General features: G+C 34.0%; 1 protein-coding gene across 1 annotated transcript in view; it reads left to right on the top strand.

The window, feature by feature from the left end:
* The window catches only part of LOC132551915 (uncharacterized), an 80027-nt gene that overhangs the window by 24835 nt on the left and 32639 nt on the right, over window positions 1–22553 (top strand). The window contains exons 20-47 of the mRNA XM_060216059.1: window positions 321–457; window positions 592–780; window positions 1405–1631; window positions 2120–2244; window positions 2542–2669; window positions 2825–3004; window positions 3402–3607; window positions 4942–5090; window positions 9154–9170; window positions 10266–10382; window positions 10707–10907; window positions 11225–11400; window positions 11601–11716; window positions 11996–12123; window positions 12453–12644; window positions 13773–13969; window positions 14121–14248; window positions 14752–14855; window positions 15317–15505; window positions 16682–16866; window positions 17156–17271; window positions 17972–18096; window positions 18430–18624; window positions 19091–19293; window positions 20446–20579; window positions 21405–21499; window positions 21676–21857; window positions 22224–22351. Coding sequence (XP_060072042.1) covers window positions 321–457; window positions 592–780; window positions 1405–1631; window positions 2120–2244; window positions 2542–2669; window positions 2825–3004; window positions 3402–3607; window positions 4942–5090; window positions 9154–9170; window positions 10266–10382; window positions 10707–10907; window positions 11225–11400; window positions 11601–11716; window positions 11996–12123; window positions 12453–12644; window positions 13773–13969; window positions 14121–14248; window positions 14752–14855; window positions 15317–15505; window positions 16682–16866; window positions 17156–17271; window positions 17972–18096; window positions 18430–18624; window positions 19091–19293; window positions 20446–20579; window positions 21405–21499; window positions 21676–21857; window positions 22224–22351 — 4269 coding nt within the window. The remainder of the gene's footprint in view (window positions 1–320; window positions 458–591; window positions 781–1404; window positions 1632–2119; window positions 2245–2541; window positions 2670–2824; window positions 3005–3401; window positions 3608–4941; window positions 5091–9153; window positions 9171–10265; window positions 10383–10706; window positions 10908–11224; window positions 11401–11600; window positions 11717–11995; window positions 12124–12452; window positions 12645–13772; window positions 13970–14120; window positions 14249–14751; window positions 14856–15316; window positions 15506–16681; window positions 16867–17155; window positions 17272–17971; window positions 18097–18429; window positions 18625–19090; window positions 19294–20445; window positions 20580–21404; window positions 21500–21675; window positions 21858–22223; window positions 22352–22553) is intronic.

The raw sequence follows: 22553 nt of genomic DNA, 5'->3' as shown, positions 1-22553 counted from the left end.
TTGTTATATTCGAATTTCTATATAGAAATATATGATAGTGTTGGCCATTGTGCAGAGGTTATGTGAAGAGAATTAATTCTAAGATGTTAAATATATTTTCTTCTGGAAAACGTTTTGCTGTTTAATACTAACAATGTTTCTATACGTTCTTGTGAAAACTTTGATTTTTACTATCGGTAATTATGCAAACATTATCTTTCAATATGAAATTGTCTGTTAATTTCTATAACTGTTTGACAAAGTTTCATATGATGTTGGGAAAATTTGATAGTGGTTGATAGTACATGCACATAAGTTTTGATGATTATTCTGTGTTTTAGAAGCTGATTCAGTAGATCTGAGGGCATATCTTGGCTCAGCAGAGCTCAACAAAATTTTGGATAATGTTGCCGCTGGTCCTGATGTTAACTCTGTAGTGTTGGAGACACTTCGAGCAATGATGACAGATACAAATTTGGTGAGAATGAATTTTAGGTCTAAAGGTTTTTATTCTGAACTTATGTAAAATAAAACTGTATTGATCAAAATTTCTACTACATCTGTATTTTCTACGAGGTTTTTATAACAATATCAATTATTTTGTCTCTCCAGGTTAACTACCTCATGAACAATTTAGACCAGCTGTGTACAAACCGTTCCATATTTGAAGGGATTTTCAAGGTTCCACCTGGTAACAATATTGACCTTGGTCAAATGTATTCTTCCATCTGTGGACTAGATATCAACATCACTAAAATGTTTGAGGAAATAATACAGAATGTTGATGGACTTTCAGATGTGGTAAGTCAGAAATTGATGGCTTGCTAAATGTGTACAGAAATAACTCCATAGCTTACTGGTTGTTGGTACCGTAAGTGAGAGTATGTGTTAAGTATATTCATTGAGAAGCCTTAGTGTTACATCGGGTTGGCCATGGCTGTATAATAATCTGACAAAGAGTTTAGCACTGTTTAAAACAACAGATTGTAGTCTTAACCAGAGTGACACATGTTTCTGATGAAAGTATGAGATTTTTTTTTTTGTAGGTGGAATATATAAACAATGCGATGATAAGGCGATATTTTTATACTGATACATGCCACACAAGATTAAATATTCAACTTCATTTTCTGGTCACTACATTTTTTTTTCTGAAATCTGTATCCCTAAGATCAAGTTATTGATAATTCAATTTCAATTAAGTATTGTGCTTGTCCATACTGTAAATGCATAAGACAGCATTTCTAAATGAAATGAGTTTAATAAAATATTGGCGGGAATGGTCATTGTTTCATTCTCGGCGTTTAAACACTAGAGTGATTTGTTTCTATGATTGTCTGGTGTTTTCTCTTGTTTTCAGGTTGCTATATTAAACACTAGAGTGATTTGTTGCTATGATTATCTAGTATTTTCTCTTGTTTTCAGTTTGCTATATATATGTCACCACCTCCGGGGTTAGTGTCGGTAAACTACTCAATCATTATGGCTGACCAGGATACTGTGAACAGTCTGATGGAGAGCCTCATCATGCACCCTCCTGTTATTACAATTGGGGGCAATGTGAACTGGATGAACATAACACTATACATAGGACAGTTAGAGAGTTTCATGGGGGAACTCTCTAGTGCCTTTACCATGGATAATCTGGCACAGTAGGTCTTAAAAAACATATTAGGCCAAAATTTTCATGTTGGATGATGAAGGATTTCTCGATTTTTTTTTCTAATTTCTGCTATATTTAAACTAAATGTGTCAGGCAAAATTTGAGAGAATGAATGTTTGCAGTCGTGAGCATTTACATAGATATATACTTTTCTCACTCATGTGGAAGTAAATAAATTTCAGAGAACATAATCTTGAATTACCGGCAGATTTGAGAAAGAGAACATGATATTCTTGTTTAGAAAAAAAATTCCATTCACTATGTCTTCTTTTATTTTGAGGCAAAAAACTGATAAAAAATTAAATAGGTTAAACAATATGATCTAATCATTGTTAAGTCAGAGTTTTTCCATACCTCAAGCATAGATTGATGTTGACAAGTTTGTTTGAATGCAGTTCATACTGATTAGTAAAATAAGAAAATTCGATTCCACTAAGATATGTATAATTGTGACCACTTCCACAACTTAACTTTCAGGTTACAAGAACCGGGTTTGGACTCTGCATTCTCTAGTTTGCAATCCATACCAGAGATGGAGTCAATGTTACAAATGATTAGTTTCTATGTTAAAACTGCCAAGGAGCGTCTTACCCAAAGTATAGGTAGGCAACAACACCAATATTAAAATGTTGAACAGCTGTCCAGAAGCTCTGTCCGAGAAGATATGATGTAGGCTTCATAAATTAATATGATAAAGTCAGTAAAATTGCTTTTGTAGTGTAAAACTATGTAAGTAAGGGTGAAATGTTAATAAGAGATAAATGGAAACTATTATTGGTTTGATAAAATGATATTTTGTGATGGATAAGTAGCCTGTTGTACCTATAAACTACATGTTGTTTAATTCATCCATTGCCTAGCATCATATATCTTTAATTTGTTATTTGTTATATGGGTAGATGCCTCAGAGGATCCTCTAGCAGCATTGAAGGGCTTCCCCACTTTACAGAAATTAATGGAACTGGCTGATGACATTCCTCATCTGTATGCTGTTCTTGTTTTCAATTCTATATATCACTCAAAGCAGGTAAATATTGTTTCTTCACTTTCATAGGATTTTTATCATCTTTAGCCATAGTCCATTGTTCTGTGATTAGTAATTCAATATTTTTGATTGTTTGGGTTTTTTTTTTACATTATTGTGTATCAGGGTAACTCGGTTGATACATATTTGTTTCCTAGGTGAACAATGTATTAATGGTGGAATCCTGGGAGGGTTTCTGTGTGCTGAGTGATCTCCCCCTGGATGTACCTGGCTCTACCTTCAGTATGAGTGACTTCCACACAGAATTGTGTTCCCTCAATCTGACGGCCCTAGAGACAGAAGCTGCAGCCTACCAGGCCATATCATTTGGTCTACTGGTCAGTCTCTGAACTCTCTATTGGTGTTAATATTTGTTTAGAAAGTAAAGCTGTAACTGAATAGACATGTCTTGTCCTTTCATCACAATTAACAACAGCTGATAATGTAACAAAACAAACCAAAAAGAAATCATGTGAAGCCAATTTTAAATCAAATAAAAATTTTAACCTTTAAATTTTAGAATAATTTTAGAACATTACAAAAATTAATCATTTAGTGTTTGACTGTGATTTCAACAAAGTTTGAATTTTATAGAAATGTTGTACAAATCAAACTCTCCTGGTACATATGCCTTTCTGGGCATATCCCAAAATATTTTACATATGTAATCTGCAAATTCACAGAAGAGTCTATCACACATTAAAAATGGTTGTTGTATTCTTCCTTATATTACAGAATTACACTGTAGATGTTACAAGCACAGTGGTTAACATCACCCAACTGAGTGAACAAGTCAGCGAGATATTTAACCTTCTTATCACAATAGAGAACAGCACGACTGAAGAGGAGATGATACTACCAAACTTTCTTAACTGGACAGTGTGGGAACAGGTCAACTCGCACCTCTTCTCAGTCATTGCAGACCCAGACAGACTCATGAAGTGAGTGTGCCAAGGCGGTGGTGTTCTTAACATGTTCTGTGTCATTGGGATATCAAAAGCTGAACTGATATCTGTGTGAAGACTAGAATTAAACAGCTTTGTGACAGGGACTAGAATTATACTGACTTGTGACAGGGACTAGAATTATACTGATTTGTGACAGGGACTAGAATTATACTGACTTGTGACAGGGACTAGAATTATACTGATATGTGACAGGGACTAGAATTATACTGATATGTGACAGGGACTAGAATTATACTGATATGTGACAGGGACTAGAATTATACTGATATGTGACAGGGACTAGAATTATACTGATATGTGACAGGGACTAGAATTATACTGATATGTGACAGGGACTAGAATTATACTGATATGTGACAGGGACTAGAATTATACTGATTTGTGACAGGGACTAGAATTATACTGATTTGTGACAGGGACTAGAATTATACTGATTTGTGACAGGGACTAGAATTATACTGATTTGTGACAGGGTCCAGTATTATACTGATTGATGACAGGGACTAGAATTATACTGACTTGTGACAGGGACTAGAATTATACTGATTTGTGACAGGGACTAGAATTATACTGACTTGTGACAGGGACTAGAACTATACTGATTTGTGACAGGGACTAGAACTATACTGACTTGTGACAGGGACTAGAATTATACTGACTTGTGACAGGGACTAGAATTATACTGATTTGTGACAGGGACTAGAATTATACTGACTTGTGACAGGGACTAGAACTATACTGATTTGTGACAGGGACCAGTATTATACTGACTTGTGACAGGGATAAGAACTATACTGATTTGTGACAGGGACTAGAATTATACTGACTTGTGACAGGGACTAGAATTATACTGATTGATGACAGGGACTAGAATTATACTGATATGTGACAGGGACTAGAACTATACTGATTTGTGACAGGGACTAGAATTATACTGATTGATGACAGGGACTAGAATTATACTGACTTGTGACAGGGACTAGTATTATACTGATTTGTGACAGGGACTAGAATTATACTGATATGTGACAGGGACTAGAATTATACTGATTTGTGACAGGGACTAGAATTATACTGATATGTGACAGGGACTAGAATTATACTGATTTGTGACAGGGACTAGAATTATACTGATATGTGACAGGGACTAGAATTATACTGATTTGTGACAGGGACTAGAATTATACTGATATGTGACAGGGACTAGAATTATACTGATTTGTGACAGGGACTAGAATTATACTGATATGTGACAGGGACAGATGACAATTTTAACTTACATTGGCATCTACATCTCTTTCTTACAGCTTAGTGACATCTACGTCCCAGAATACAGGAGAACTCCTTAACCCTTGGATGGCTGTTGAACCTGCCATACAGGAACAGCTTCGGATTCAATCTATTGTGTATGGTATAATTGGCGTGTTCATGGACAAATTGGACAATCTAAGTAACAGTAAGTGAAACATCATTACAGTAGGCCCTTTATCAAATGATCTGTTTTCAGTTACTATAGAGCTTTCTCATCCACTAGGATTAACCATGCATCAACACAAAGTATGAAAGTCATACATCAAAACCAGCAACTTTACCAAAGTCTGAGGATAAAATAAAACTTTCTAGAAGGAGATTTTGTATGTCTGTTTCTGTTACAAACATAGTTTTTGTATGTCTGTTTCTGTTACAAACATAGTTTTTGTGTGTCTGTTTCTGTTACAAACATAGTTTTTGTGTGTCTCTTTCTGTTACAAACATAGTTTTTGTATGTCTGTTTCTGTTACAAACATAGTTTTTGTGTGTCTGTTTCTGTTACAAACATAGTTTTTGTGTGTCTCTTTCTGTTACAAACATAGTTTTTGTGTGTCTCTTTCTGTTACAAACATAGTTTTTGTGTGTCTCTTTCTGTTACAAACATAGTTTTTGTATGTCTCTTTCTGTTACAAATATAGTTTTTGTATGTCTGTTTCTGTTACAAACATAGTTTTTATATGTCTGTTTCTGTTACAAACATAGTTTTTGTATGTCTGTTTCTGATACAAACATAGTTTTTGTATATCTGTTTCTGTTACAAATATAGTTTTTGTATGTCTGTTTCTGTTACAAACATAGTTTTTATATGTCTGTTTCTGTTACAAACATAGTTTTGGTATATCTGTTTCTGTTACAAACATAGTTTTTGTATATCTGTTTCTGTTACAAACATAGTTTTTGTATATCTGTTTCTGTTACAAACATAGTTTTTGTATGTCTGTTTCTGTTACAAACATAGTTTTTATATGTCTGTTTCTGTTACAAACATAGTTTTTATATGTCTGTTTCTGTTACAAACATAGTTTTTGTATATCTGTTTCTGTTACAAACATAGTTTTTATATGTCTGTTTCTGTTACAAACATAGTTTTTGTATATCTGTTTCTGTTACAAACATAGTTTTTGTATGTCTGTTTCTGTTACAAACATAGTTTTTGTATATCTGTTTCTGTTACAAACATAGTTTTTGTATGTCTGTTTCTGTTACAAACATAGTTTTTATATATCTGTTTCTGTTACAAACATAGTTTTTGTATATCTTTTTTTGTTACAAACATAGTTTTTGTATATCTGTTTCTGTTACAAACATAGTTTTTGTATGTCTGTTTCTGTTACAAACATAGTTTTTGTATGTCTGTTTCTGTTACAAACATAGTTTTTGTATATCTGTTTCTGTTACAAACATAGTTTTTGTGTGTCTCTTTCTGTTACAAACATAGTTTTTTGTGTGTCTGTTTCTGTTACAAACATAGTTTTTGTATGTCACTTTCTGACACAAACATAGTTTTTTATGTGTCTGTTTCTGTTACAAACATAGTTTTTGTATTTCTCTTTCTGACACAAACATAGTTTTTTGTGTGTCTCTTTCTGTTACAAACATAGTTTTATAGTTTTTGTATGTCTCTTTCTGTTACAAACATAGTTTTTGTATGTCTGTTTCTGTTACAAACATAGTTTTTGTGTGTCTCTTTCTGTTACAAACATAGTTTTTGTATGTCTGTTTCTGTTACAAACATAGTTTTTGTATATCTGTTTCTGTTACAAACATAGTTTTTGTGTGTCTCTTTCAGTTACAAACATAGTTTTTGTATGTCTCTTTCTGTTACAAACATAGTTTTTGTAAGTCTCTTTCAGTTACAAACATAGTTTTTGTATGTCTGTTTCTGTTACAAACATAGTTTTTGTATGTCTGTTTCTGTTACAAACATAGTTTTTGTATGTCTGTTTCTGTTACAAACATAGTTTTTGTATCTGTTTCTGTTACAAACATGTTTCTGTTACAAACATAGTTTTTGTATATCTGTTTCTGTTACAAACACAAACATTTTTTGTATGTCTGTTTCTGTTACAAACATAGTTTTTGTATGTCTGTTTCTGTTACAAACATGGTTTTTGTATGTCTGTTTCTGTTACAAACATAGTTTTTGTATGTCTGTTTCTGTTACAAATATAGTTTTTGTACATCTGTTTCTGTTACAAACATAGTTTTTATATGTCTGTTTCTGTTACAAACATAGTTTTTGTATGTCTGTTTCTGATACAAACATAGTTTTTGTATGTCTGTTTCTGTTACAAACATAGTTTTTGTATGTCTGTTTCTGTTACAAACATAGTTTTTGTATGTCTGTTTCTGTTACAAACATAGTTTTTGTACGTCTGTTTCTGTTACAAACATAGTTTTTGTATGTCTGTTTCTGTTACAAACATAGTTTTTGTATGTCTGTTTCTGTTACAAACATAGTTTTTGTATGTCTGTTTCTGTTACAAACATAGTTTTTGTATCTGTTTCTGTTACAAACATAGTTTTTGTATGTCTTTTCTGTTACAAACATAGTTTTTGTATGTCTGTTTCTGTTACAAACATAGTTTTTGTATATCTGTTTCTGTTACAAACATAGTTTTTGTATGTCTGTTTCTTTCAAACATGTTACAAACATAGTTTTTGTATGTCTGTTTCTGTTACAAACATAGTTTTTGTATGTCTGTTTTTTGTATGTCTGTTTCTGTTACAAACATAGTTTTTGTGTGTCTATTTCTGTTACAAACATAGTTTTTGTATGTTTCTTTCTGTTACAAACATAGTTTTTGTACGTCTGTTTCTGTTACAAACATAGTTTTTGTATATCTGTTTCTGTTTCTGTTACAAACATAGTTTTTGTATGTCTCTTTCTGTTACAAACATAGTTTTTGTATGTCTGTTTCTGTTACAAACATAGTTTTTGTATGTCTGTTTCTGTTACAAACATAGTTTTTGTACGTCTGTTTCTGTTACAAACATAGTTTTTGTAAGTCTCTTTCAGTTACAAACATAGTTTTTGTATGTCTGTTTCTGTTACAAACATAGTTTTTGTATGTCTGTTTCTGTTACAAACATAGTTTATGTGTATCTGTTTCTGTTACAAACATAGTTTTTGTATGTCTCTTTCTGTTACAAACATAGTTTTTGTGTGTCTGTTTCTGTTACAAACATAGTTTTTGTATGTCTGTTTCTGTTACAAACATAGTTTTTGTATGTCTGTTTCTGTTACAAACATAGTTTTTGTATGTCTGTTTCTGTTACAAACATAGTTTTTGTATGTCTGTTTCTGTTACAAACATAGTTTTTGTATGTCTGTTTCTGTTACAAACATAGTTTTTGTATGTCTCTTTCTGTTACAAACATAGTTTTTGTATGTCTCTTTCTGTTACAAACATAGTTTTTGTAAGTCTCTTTCTGTTACAAACATAGTTTTTGTATATCTGTTTCTGTTACAAACATAGTTTTTGTGTGTCTCTTTCAGTTACAAACATAGTTTTTGTATGTCTGTTTCTGTTACAAACATAGTTTTTGTATGTCACTTTCTGACACAAACATAGTTTTTTGTATGTCTGTTTCTGTTACAAACATAGTTTTTGTATGTCTCTTTCTGTTACAAACATAGTTTTTGTACGTCTGTTTCTGCTACAAACATAGTTTTTGTGTGTCTCTTTCTGTTACAAACATAGTTTTTGTATGTCTCTTTCTGTTACAAACATAGTTTTTTCTGTTACAAACATAGTTTTTGTATCTCTTTCAGTCAAACATAGTTTTTGTATGTCTGTTTCTGTTACAAACATAGTTTTTGTATTCTGTTTCTGTTACAAACATAGTTTTTGTATGTCTGTTACAAACATAGTTTTTGTATGTCTGTTACAAACATAGTTTTTGTATGTCTGTTTCTGTTACAAACATAGTTTTTGTATATCTGTTTCTGTTATAAACATAGTTTTTGTGTGTCTCTTTCTGTTACAAACATAGTTTTTGTAAGTCTCTTTCAGTTACAAACATAGTTTTTGTACGTCTGTTTCTGTTACAAACATAGTTTTTGTATGTCTGTTTCTGTTACAAACATAGTTTTTGTATGTCTTTTTCTGTTACAAACATAGTTTTTGTATGTCTGTTTCTGTTACAAACATAGTTTTTGTATGTCTGTTTCTGTTACAAACATAGTTTTTGTGTGTCTCTTTCAGTTACAAACATAGTTTTTGTATGTCTCTTTCTGTTACAAACATAGTTTTTGTAAGTCTCTTTCAGTTACAAACATAGTTTTTGTATGTCTGTTTCTGTTACAAACATAGTTTTTGTATGTCTGTTTCTGTTACAAACATAGTTTTTGTATGTCTCTTTCTGTTACAAACATAGTTTTTGTATGTCACTTTCTGTTACAAACATAGTTTTTATATGTCTCTTTCTGTTACAAACATAGTTTTCTAGTTTTTGTATGTCTCTTTCTGTTACAAACATAGTTTTTGTATATCTGTTTCTGTTACAAACATAGTTTTTGTATGTCTGTTTCTGTTACAAACATAGTTTTTGTATGTCTGTTTCTGTTACAAACATAGTTTTTATATGTCTCTTTCTGTTACTAACATAGTTTTCTAGTTTTTGTATGTCTGTTTCTGTTACAAACATAGTTTTTGTATGTCTGTTTCTGTTGCAAACATAGTTTTTTGTGTGTCTCTTTCTGTTACAAACATAGTTTTTGTATGTCTCTTTCTGTTACAAACATAGTTTTTGTACGTCTGTTTCTGTTACAAACATAGTTTTTTGTGTGTCTCTTTCTGTTACAAACTGAGTTTTTGTATGTCTCTTTCTGTTACAAACATAGTTTTTGTATGTTTGTTTCTGTTGCAAACATAGTTTTTTGTGTGTCTCTTTCTGTTACAAACTGAGTTTTTGTATGTCTCTTTCTGTTACAAACATAGTTTTTGTATGTCTGTTTCTGTTACAAACATAGTTTTTTGTGTGTCTCTTTCTGTTACAAACTGAGTTTTTGTATGTCTCTTTCTGTTACAAACATAGTTTTTTGTGTGTCTCTTTCTGTTACAAACTGAGTTTTTGTATGTCTCTTTCTGTTACAAACATAGTTTTTGTATGTTTGTTTCTGTTGCAAACATAGTTTTTTGTGTGTCTCTTTCTGTTACAAACTGAGTTTTTGTATGTCTCTTTCTGTTACAAACATAGTTTTTGTATGTCTGTTTCTGTTACAAACATCAGATATTATACCATCTGTTGATCTTTAGAAAGATGACTTACCAGTATAAGAGTGCACTTTGATTTATTTTATTTCATTTTTTCAGAAACTGTTATCAATTTTGATGAAATATTAGCCAATGACCCAGAGACTTTGAAACTGTGGACCATTTTGAAAACACCAGGAGTACTAGAAATATTGGTGTCTTCTGCGAACTCCCCACAGGTAGAAATCTTGTATAAAATGTACATTTGGATTGTCTATATTGAACTAAAGTTTATCATTTATACTAAAATATATTGATGTTCAGTGTGACATAATTGGATATTTAATTAAAGTTTGGTTTATAATCTACTTTTTAGTTCTTTTTTCTTTGATTAGCTTCGGCTCAGTTTAATCAATTATTAATTTAATTATTTTTCTCTTTAAGTTATTTTAACTCATTAATTACATAAAGAGATAATAGAATTAGCTTCAGAGGACCGTTGCTATGGAGGTATATCTATATTTGGTTTGAGTTAATTCACCCTGTATTTGCACACCTTTCAGTTTACCCAACTGCTTCTGATGGAAAATGAGACTGAAGCACTCCAGGTTATATGTGATTCCAATACCAACTTGACTTCCTTCCTCAATGTACCTGGTGGTGTACAGGTTGATCTGGGTCAGCTCCAGGCTGATTTCTGCCAGGTCAGGTTTGATCTACTGGAACAGGAGTTTTTGGAGGAAATCATGATGGTTATCAGTAAGGTATGGAGTCCATAGACACACCTCTCTAGGGAATTTTTCTTGGGTTAGTTTCCTAGCATATGTCAATTTCAAATTCCGTGTTCTTTACATTATTGTCATATCTAAATCTGGATATCAAAGATAGTCACAATTTTCATCACACCAACTGAACACCTAACATATGTAGGTGAGACAAAACCTGCTTTGTAAGATTAAAGTTCCACTATTGATAAAAGCAATATATTGACGTGATAATATTAACTAGGATGAAACAAATTTTTTATAGAAAAAATGTATTGATGAAAAATAATGGAGTTGGCTTTTGTTTTGTTGTTCAGTATATGGACAACAGCACAGAGTTGAACTGGTCGAATGTCACATCACAGTACATCAGGATGTCCCAGTGGATAGAGATTTGGTCAGTCAATGCCCCGACACTGGACCTCCCCTCCTTAGCCAATCTACAGGCGATGCTAGAACAGCAGTATGGCCAGGGTCTCGTAGATTGGTCATGGTATGTATTAAATCTCATGGTTTCTCTGTGAATACAGAAGAATTAGTAGTCAGTATCATGTGAAATCACCCTCCTACTACAGATATCTCGCTACATTCATGACAGATTGGTAATCATATGTTATAAAAGTGACTAATAATTTCCTCCCCTTGTGATGTAGGTTGTGTAAGGACTGATATTAAAACAACTTTATATTACAGGACTACCATGTTTGGACAGACAATGGGCCCTATCACTGATCCAGATTTAGAAAAAGCAATTGCAACAGTGAACCTAATTTTGGAAGTGGTCAACAATAGACTTGACCATCTCACTGGTCAGTATCAAAGACATCTGTCAACATAAACTGTCTACTCTGGCTATTCTGAAAATGTTTTGTTAAACAAGCTTTACTGGTTAGCTGGTGCTGCATTGTGCTGTAAAGGTTTTAAAAAGACTTGATTTTGAGAATTAATCAGAGGGTAGATTGGTCTGATACCAGTTACTAATGATAAAACTGAAATTACAAATAGTTATATAGTAATTTGATATTTTTTTAAATAAGCACATAAAATTTCAGCAGCAGTAGGTATAACTTTATTCTGTCTATTTTTAGATACTGTTAGTTTGACAACACTTCTTCGGAATGACACTGATGTGGAACAAGTCTTGCAAGCTTATCTGAATATAGTTCAGTACAGCACAGACCTCCTGTCACCAGATAGTGACATAAATGTAGAGCGGGTAAGTTGGTAGTTATTTAAGTGTTCACAGAAGACGGGGCCACTCACGGACAAACAGTCCATCTCCCAGAATATTGTAGCTAGACACGGTATGATAGATTTGTTTATGAACATCTACATTTATTAATAGGATGCAGAAATTCTTATTTAAAAGGAAGACAAATGCTGTGAAAATGCTTTGAATTAAGTGTTAAAAAGATGATCCACCTTGGGAATATTAAACCTAAAATTACATTCAGGTTTTCAATTAGTAAGGATTTGAACCGTTAGTTGTCTTTTTTTTAAAAAAAATTAAAGTTCACAAATTTGTATGTTTTGTTTTTCTTTCAGCTTTTACAGCTCATAGAAAATGGGAGTGTGTTGATGTCTATGTGTCAGAGTTCTTCACTGGCCACATACTTGTCCAAGAGTGGACAGGCCACAAATTTGACCATTAACATACAGACAGCTATGTGTATGAACCCAGAGGTTTTCCTACAGAACCTCCAGTCACAGGCCGAGGCTGACTACATAGCAACACAGGTAACATACACGTTATCAGTTAACTTTATATCTAACATATATATAATATCATTACACAAGCTTTGATGATCAAGTCACTGTTGTTTTATTGTCCCACTATCAGGCAACAATAGGGTTGTCACACCTTCCAGCTCATGTTTCAGAAGAATTACCTCTTTTTTAATACAAACTTATTTAAGTAATCTTGCTGCCTTGTTAGGAGCCTTTCAAATGAATGTTGGGCATGTTTCATTTGTCAATGTTTTTCTAGTTGGTTATCAATTTCAAAGTATTGAAGATGATTTGCCTAAAGGAAACATTTCTAAATCACATACATTGTACATGTGTGATATGGACACTAATTATTCCCAGCGAAACAAGTTTGCGAGGGATATTGATTTGGGCTCCTCCTGTCTGTCTGTCCATTTGAGGGTTTTTCTGGGCTATAACTTCACAACAATTCAATGCAGCTCCACAAAACTTTCTGTATGTATTAGGTTAGTGCCCTAGTTGTGCCTTTTTTTATTGAGGACATTTTATTATTTACTCTTTTTTTTTACTATCAAATATTTGTGACTTCCTGTATTACTCCAGAGCTTTGTTCCTGGCCAATAACAACCTCTATTCAAACATCAACAATCAAACACACAGGATCTACATCAAGATATAAACTCTTACTATAAGTTGATATATATATGAAAATAAAATGTTAAAGATGCAAGGAAATTTGATTGATAATTGACAAAGGGAGAGTTTACATTTTGCACGCGCTTTCACTGTGTTAGATCTTCTAGTAATAGTAGTGGTACATAAATGAGTGATGTCATAAATTGTTATACCGTTATATATATATCATATTTGGGTTTTATACCAACAGCTGGATGTGGGGGTTAATGCCACACTTTGCAGTTCACTGTAAGGTCATTTTAACCTTCATCACTCATTCAAGGTCAAATATTGTAAGGTGAAAAGAAAATTGGTTTAAAGAAGGAGAGATGTGAATTTGTTTAAGAAAAAGAGGAAAAAGAGATTGAGATTTGTTCTGCATGTCTTTCTTCAACCCTGATCTATCTCTCCGTTGATTGTAATGAGCTCTTCTTTGCCAATGATGAAATATATAGATGATATATACAATCATGTGTTTAACAGCTGATGAGGATTTGGAACAGCTCAGAACCTTTGAACGTGAACTGGAATGATCTGAACAATAATGTAGAAAATATGACGAGGCTTCTGACAACCCTACTTGAACAAGAACCAATGGTAGACATGGGTGCTTGGAACCTCTTTGGAAACTTTAGTACCCTGATGCAGTCTTTTGATTCCCTTCTACAAGACCCCTTCAAGTAAGTTACAATTCCATTATATATCATTTTGTATTTAAAATTTCTCACATTTTCAGTTACTGCATAATTTCTTGTAATACTGCTAAAAACCTTGGCAATCATGTAAAAACAACTCACCCATGATACATAAAGATAGCCACTGCCTTTACAGATTACTCGAGATGTCCGCAAGTGTGAATCCTTTGATGGCGACAGAGGTAGATCCAGAGCTTGGTCCATTCCTTGATGTGTGGCAGCAAGTGTACTCCAATGTTCATTTAATGATTTCTTCTGTAAAGGGTAAGACATTCTGGTTTAAGTCTTATGTTATCACTTCCCTCTGTCCCTCTTCATCCCCATTGTTCCTTTCCTTCAGTCTGGGACTTTGGGTTTCTTTCACTAAGGACTAGTGAACACAGAATTTTTAATAGCCTGACGTAATTTGCAAATTATACTCTGATTTTTATAAAGCATGAAACATAATATCTATCCAAAATCGTGGAAATGATCAAAAGATAAAAACAGGCTCGAGAGTCACTTTTCAAGTAGAATTTGTGTGTACAAGATATTTATGGCAAAATTAATTCCAGCTCTAAACAGGAATTCTTAGAAATAATTTCTGAGGGTGAATGGTGGAATTTGTATAAATACCTTTGTGGCTTTCTCACTGTGTCTATCCATCCTGTTCAGTCATGTGTTCATGTCATTCCTCGAGAAGTTGTCAAATACGTACATGCATGGGAGCAGGAGCATTTAGTCCTTGCAGAGATTTTAAAATTTTTACAAAATGTTTTATCTATCAGATGGAAAACCAATTAATAGTAGTTTGCTGCTAAGCCTATTTAATGCCATGTCATCACTGGATATACAACAAAGCTTGATGGGGGAATCTAACTACATGCAGATGGTGAGTATAATAAATATGTGACTAGTTACTGGGTCATTTATATAAAGAATAGGATTGTTCTTTGATAAATTATTTTACGAAGTAACAATTTAATTTATTGATAAATTATTTTACGAAGTAACAATTTAATTTATTGATAAATTATTTTACAAAGTAACAATTTAATTTATTGATAAATTATTTTACGAAGTAACAATTTAATTTATTGATAAATTATTTTACGAAGTAACAATTTAATTTATTGATAAATTATTTTACAAAGTAACAATTGAATTTATTGATGAATTATTTTACAAAGTAACAATTGAATTTATCAATAAATTATTTTACAAAGTAACAATTGAATTTATCAATAAATTATTTTACAAAGTAACAATTGAATTTATTGATGAATTATTTTACAAAGTAACAATTGAATTTATAAACTCATGCAAGGCTGAAATCATTTAAATGACTTTCAGTTGGAGGACATTGGACAGCATACAGATGTCCAGGGGTTTGTTTGTGATGTGGCTGCCCTTGATCATCATTTTCCTGATGCCGACACTATCAGTTCAGCACTGTGTGGCAAACCAGCCAACACCTGGTTCAGCATACTTCAGCAGACGTTTGGCATGAACAGTACCATTCCAAGTCATTTGGTTGAAGTGGTAAGTAAAGTCAGAAGTAGAATCTTACCTGGCAAGAGTGTCTCAATCAGTCCTCATCAGATATCACACACCTGGGTAAGACTGCCCTTTCATCAAGCTTTGTATATCTAAGAGTCATTGTTCCTCACAGATATCACACACCTGGGTAAGACTGCCCTTTCATCAAGCTTTGTATATCTAAGAGTCATTGTTCCTCACAGACATCACACACCTGTGTAAGACTGCCCTTTCATCAAGCTTTGTATATCTAAGAGTCATTGTTTCTCACAGATATCACACACCTGGGTAAGACTGCCCTTTCATCAAGCTTTGTATATCTAAGAGTCATTGTTCCTCACAGATATCACACACCTGGGTAAGACTGCCCTTTCATCAAGCTTTGTATATCTAAGAGTCATTGTTTCTCACAGATATCACACACCTGGGTAAGACTGCCCTTTCATCAAGCTTTGTATATCTAAGAGTCATTGTTCCTCACAGATATCACACACCTGGGTAAGACTGCCCTTTCATCAAGCTTTGTATATCTAAGAGTCATTGTTCCTCACAGACATCACACACCTGTGTAAGACTGCCCTTTCATCAAGCTTTGTATATCTAAGAGTCATTGTTCCTCACAGATATCACACACCTGGGTAAGACTGCCCTTTCATCAAGCTTTGTATATCTAAGAGTCATTGTTCCTCACAGATATCACACACCTGGGTAAGATTGCCCTTTCATCAAGCTTTGTATATCTAAGAGTCATTGTTTCTCACAGATATCACACACCTGGGTAAGACTGCCCTTTCATCAAGCTTTGTATATCTAAGAGTCATTGTTCCTCACAGACATCACACACCTGGGTAAGACTGCCCTTTCATCAAGCTTTGTATATCTAAGAGTCATTGTTTCTCACAGATATCACACACCTGGGTAAAAATGTCCCTTCATAAACATTACACTCTTATAAAGCATTGAATTATTTTGGAAAAGTTGGAATTTCAGGGTTAATGGGTCAAGGTCTAGGGTATTAGGAGGCCATTATGGGATATGTATTGAGGAGGTCAGTAGGGGACATGTATTGCTCTAGCGATACTAAATATGTGTGTTTATTTTGTGTTGTATGCTGTATTTAATGAAAATAACTTTTTTATTCCCATGTTTTACTTTGAATAATGCTATGTTATTGAACAGCTGAAGACAGTATTCCCTCAACACTTTATGACGTCAACTGGTATGACGTGGGGTGAACTCTTCAACCAGATACAAAATTTTACGGAAACAACAATGACATTAGATGCAACCCACACTGAGATGTTGATGCAGGCTATTCTTGGAGCCCTCGGAGACATGACCCAGTCAGACCAGACGATTGGCAGGTAAATCATCTTTGGATTATCGATCCTATTTTGTAGATTAATGATGCGAGATGTGTCTTCTGTGGTAAAAATAAACTCGAGACTTATCCTGGGTGCATTACAATGTAATATATATAAATTGAGGCATTCAGGCGTTGTCTTTTGACTTCAAAGAGATGACATACTCGCTACAAATCTATGTAACAATGTAATTTCATACTGCATCTTGTGAATATTCCTTTGTTTTCTTATCATAAGAGTTAAATCCTGTTATCAAGGTATCACTACAACATGTTATATATATAAACAGCTCCTTGGAATGGCTGAAAATGATTGATGAAAATCCAGCAACTTCAGCTCAAGGACTTCTGACCTTCCTCATGGAGATAAACAAATATCTCAACCGACAGATGCAGCTCCTTCAAGGTAAGATAGTCTACACAACCATCTCTAGACAAAATTCAATCAAACTCCTCAAAAATGTTTAATACAATGATATACACAGCCAAATGTTTGTATGTAGTCCCCAGATCCGCTTTCGCGTAACCCGGTTGAAACAGTTCATGTGGTCTGGAATTATTTGCAAATATACCAGATTTGGCAACTGATATATGTAAAGCTCAAAATGCACAGTTTCAGAACTTCCTGTTAAGTATAAAAGAATTACGTAAAAAAAATATGATGCCCTTCATTTCATCGATACTTGATAGAATAATGCTTTTGGAAATATATCACTGCATCGACCCAACTTTATACTGAAATTCTGTAAACAAATGATATTCAGCAAGTTATGTCTGGACCTCTCAATCTGTGTCAGATATTCTGCAGTCTTGCTTCTGTCACAATATGTGCCTGGCTTTTTTCTTATAAGTTCAACCAGTTCAACCATTTTAACCACTTACACAAAAGGGGCCAAGGTCTCAAACTTCTGTGGAATGTGAATGTTAATTTAGTCCTGATGAAAGGCTATCATACAGAGTTATCTCCCTTCAAGAAACCAAGAGCTTTATCTGAAACATTAGTTATAAAACAGAATTTGGATAGTAAATAACACTGACGTTGTACTGGAAGCAGCACATTTAGTTCTGTCACAGAAATCTACAGGAGTTGGCTTTGACTTTTTCAGGTAGTGGCAATAATATTCCTCTGTCAGTGTTATTGCCCAATAGCACCTTACTGGCTGACCTTCTGGAGCAACTGAATCATGAAACAGCAGCAGGACTCCTAACAGCATACATTAATCCTGAAGAGGTTGTTATACACCCATATATATATATATATTACTGGTTAAAGCAAGAATATAGTGTAGCAGCCTTATGATAACTGGTAGCTTCTCATTAAATTTGATATTTCAGGTTTGGTAAATTTATGTTAAGAGCTGAAACTATTGCTGTACTCTTACATCTGTTTTGTCAAGACTAACTCAATATATACGTTATCATATGTTATCAAGTTCTACCAAACAAGTCATAGGTTTTAAGGAATTCTAGGATGGATTTCTATGGTCTCATAGAAGTTTTATTTCTACAATTGTATGTTTTAAGTGAGATAAAATGTTACCCCAATGATGTTTTTACATTTCAGTTTTTGGAGTTGACACTTACTGACAGATGGACACAAGTGGTGTGTAATGCTAGCCTGTTCCAGCAGACCTTTACATTCCCAGACGGAACAAACACCCAGATGATCCAACAAGACCTGTGCACTGATGCACAAAGTCATCAATCTGTAGTCACTGAAATTCTTCAGTCACTAAACGTGGTGGATGTTCTCACTGCTGTGAGTGACCTGTTCACATATTTTTCTCGTGTAATCTTTGCTTTGTTAGGAGAAGAATAGCCAAACCTTTAAGATCTGGATGTCTTTTTTATAATCTGGGTGTCTACTTGACTGAACATTAAGCTGTCTTTCAGCATTGTAGTTAGCACAAATTGTCTAGGAATAATATGACTTTCACATACAAATACTGTGTTGCTTGTACACATTCAATAATGCTGCAATAAGGTCAGGGTTAAGCTAAATAAAAGAGCAGGATAGGTCAAGGTCAAATTTACTGTTACTAATTTAAATTAAACAGAAGAAAGGGATACAATGTCGTTGTTGTATTTGTAAAGAAAATGAAGAAGAATAACAAAAATGTTGCTTAAATCCTGTAGTACGGCATTTGATATTGAATCTGTGATGAAATTATAACATGTTGGACACATTAGAGGACTGTAAAATGATGCTTTTAACTTTGGATTAGTTTGATGACTGGATCATGGGAAGAACCCCTGCTGTACCCATGAACGATACCTACGTGTGGCAAGCTCTTCAACATAACATCGAGATACTTTTAGTCAACATGGAAAAGATCACAAATGTCACTCTCTCTACCAGTGGATTGGAACAATGGTTTTCACCCATCATGAAGGCATTCGACACATTAAGCAGACCAAATCCTGAAAGGTATATTGTTAAAAAGTGAACAATGTTAAAGTATATGATGAAGAAAGTTTCATATCAATTTATACATATTTAGATCCTGTAGAAATGTTTAAATAAAATTGTTCTTCATTGGCAGTAATGACTTGTAGAATAACTTAAGAATATGTAGTGAAAATGTGACATTATAGATTTTTTTAATCTAGGGAGTGTCGAGATCAGTCAGTTGTTCTCCACAGAACAACACAATAGAAAATTAAATTGGAATAAAAGCTTCAGTCTCAGCCAGATATGTGAGATTATAAAGATGTCTGATTGTTCCTACAGTCTCAGGCAGATGTGTGAGATTATAAAGATGTCTGATTGTTCCTACAGTCTCAGGCAGATGTGTGAGATTATAAAGATGTCTGATTGTTCCTACAGTCTCAGGCAGATGTGTGAGATTATAAAGATGTCTGATTGTTCCTACAGTCTCAGGCAGATGTGTGAGATTATAAAGATGTCTGATTGTTCCTACAGTCTCAGGCAGATGTGTGAGATTATAAAGATGTCTGATTGTTCTTACAGTCTCAGGCAGATGTGTGAGATTATAAAGATGTCTGATTGTTCTACAGTCTCAGGCAGATGTGTGAGATTATAAAGATGTCTGATTGTTCCTACAGTCTCAGGCAGATGTGTGAGATTATAAAGATGTCTGATTGTTCCTACAGTCACAGCCAGATGTATGAGATTATAAAGATGTCTGATTGTTCCTACAGTCTCAGGCAGATGTGTGAGATTATAAAGATGTCTGATTGTTCCTACAGTCTCAGGCAGATGTGTGAGATTATAAAGATGTCTGATTGTTCCTACAGTCTCAGGCAGATGTGTGAGATTATAAAGATGTCTGATTGTTCCTACAGTCTCAGGCAGATGTGTGAGATTATAAAGATGTCTGATTGTTCCTACAGTCACAGCCAGATGTATGAGATTATAAAGATGTCTGATTGTTCCTACAGTCACAGCCAGATATGTGAGATTATAAAGATGTCTGATTGTTCCTACAGTCAGATGTGTGAGATTATAAAGATGTCTGATTGTTCCTACAGACAGATGTGTGAGATTATAAAGATGTCTGATTGTTCCTACAGTCACAGCCAGATGTGTGAGATTATCAAGATGTTTTTTATTTTACAGTATCGGCCAGACATGTGAAATGATGCTGTCCTATGTAGACAACACAGACTTATACACTTCCTCCATACAACCCATAATGTTAGGTGTTCTCAACAACATGGCCATGACTACCACCCAGATGGCCATTCAGTCTAGTAAGTAGACATCAGTGTGCTTCAAGGAGGAGCAAAATACGATAATATTTCTTATACAAGCCTAGCCTGAGAGTGAGTTCTTATACTATCTCTGTCAATACCTGGTATTTACCTCTGTTTATGTCACAAATGTAGCCTGAGAGTGGGTTCTGATTCTGTCTCTGTCGATACCTGGTATTTACCTCTGTTTATGTCACAAATGAAGCCTGAGAGTGGGTTCTGATTCTGTCTCTGTCGATACCTGGTATTTACCTCTGTTTATGTCACAAATGTAGCCTGAGAGTGGGTTCTGATTCTGTCTCTGTCGATACCTGGTATTTACCTCTGTTTATGTCACAAATGTAGCCTGAGAGTGGGTTCTGATTCTGCCTCTGTCGATACCTGGTATTTACCTCTGTTTATGTCACAAATGTAGCCTGAGAGTGGGTTCTGATTCTGTCTCTGTCGATACCTGGTATTTACCTCTGTTTATGTCACAAATGTAGCCTGAGAGTGGGTTCTGTTAATGTTTCTCTTGGTTTATCTGTCAGTACGTTGTCCTTGTTAGTCACTGCTCTATCATTACCTGTCAGATAGTTCATTAAAGTGGAGTAATAGGACATTACAATTACCAAGTTTTTTTTATGTCATAAAGAAAATTGAAATCTTTTATGTTAATCATATATGACAGTAAACATAGTATATATCTGATATATTTGATCAGACTAGAGATTGAAGTCTATATAAAAACCTACAGCATTTCTTTTTATGTCACAGCTGTACATATCTTTGATGTTTCATGCAGTAACACAGTTACCTATAGAGCGACCATTTACTGTGTTGTAGTTGTGGAGGATTCTCTATGTGACCTGGCCAGCTGGAATATATCCGCCCTGACAAAACGAATACAGGACACAAACCTTACCCAGCTCATCATTAGTGTAAGTGAGGATGCCAGGCTTTAATGAACTGAAGCCATCAATTATATAGCTCAAAGGTTTATACATATGTAAATGAATAGCTGCATAGGAGTCTCCTCAGTCAATTGTGACTGAGTTAAGTACGATATACAAAACCATTTTGATGATGAGTGAAGGGTTTAATGCTTATTTTGCAGCTTGGGTCACCAGTCACAGATGTATCTGGGACTTTCCAGTGTTCTGCTATGGTAGCAGCTTCAAATGATCTTGCCAAGATGTGGAATGAAAGTGTGGCGCGAATGACGGCCAGCAGTTCTTCCTATGATTGTTTAGTCGGTAGCCTCCAGGCACCCCTCAACTTCTTCTCTGATGCCTCGCAGTAAGCAATCTACCATTGTGCTCAAAGTGATGAAAATGTTTTAGTGATGATATATACCATTAATTGTTTGTTAGATAAAACGTTTAAGTGATAAGATGTAAGAAAAATGTTTTTTGTTTGGTTTGAAAAGAGGCCTATGTGATGGTAAACAAGTAAAAGTGCTTTAAGTGATAATATGGGAGAAAAACATTCAATTTGGGAAGTGCTAGGCAAAGGTATAAGTTAAAATTTGCAAGTAAAACTTCTTCATTTAAATGGGGTTAAAGGGGTTTTATTACACATTTTGGTTAAAAATCTGTAATGAAAAATCATACAGAAATAATTTTGTGTCATATTCGGTGCAAACATAATATTTCAACATTGCAGAACATTTTCTTTGGTATCTGATCTGTTTGGTGTGCTGATGGACCCGGCTATTCTGTCTCTGGACGACACAGGGAGCCTGTTACCACTGGTGGAATTTATGTACAACGTCTTCATGCAACAACAGAATGGTGAGTCCTCCAACAGCTGGTAACAGCACAGCTTTGTGTCACATTTAGGTCGTATGGTAAAAGAAGATATTTTTAACCTTCTAAAAATAGTAACAAACAAATCATGATGCTGATGCTGGGGCCATCAGTATGTGTGGCTTTTATTTATGCATATTACAAAGCAAATAAATTTCTGACTTCTCAAATGTCTTTTTAGCCAAAA

Source organism: Ylistrum balloti, unplaced genomic scaffold, assembly GCF_031769215.1.
Source record: "Ylistrum balloti isolate Yb309-2 unplaced genomic scaffold, AGI_CSIRO_Ybal_v1 Utg370226, whole genome shotgun sequence".
NCBI classification, from domain to species: Eukaryota; Metazoa; Mollusca; class Bivalvia; order Pectinida; family Pectinidae; genus Ylistrum; species Ylistrum balloti.
Note: the sequence above shows the minus strand (reverse complement) of the source record. Positions and strands in the feature narration are given on the sequence as shown.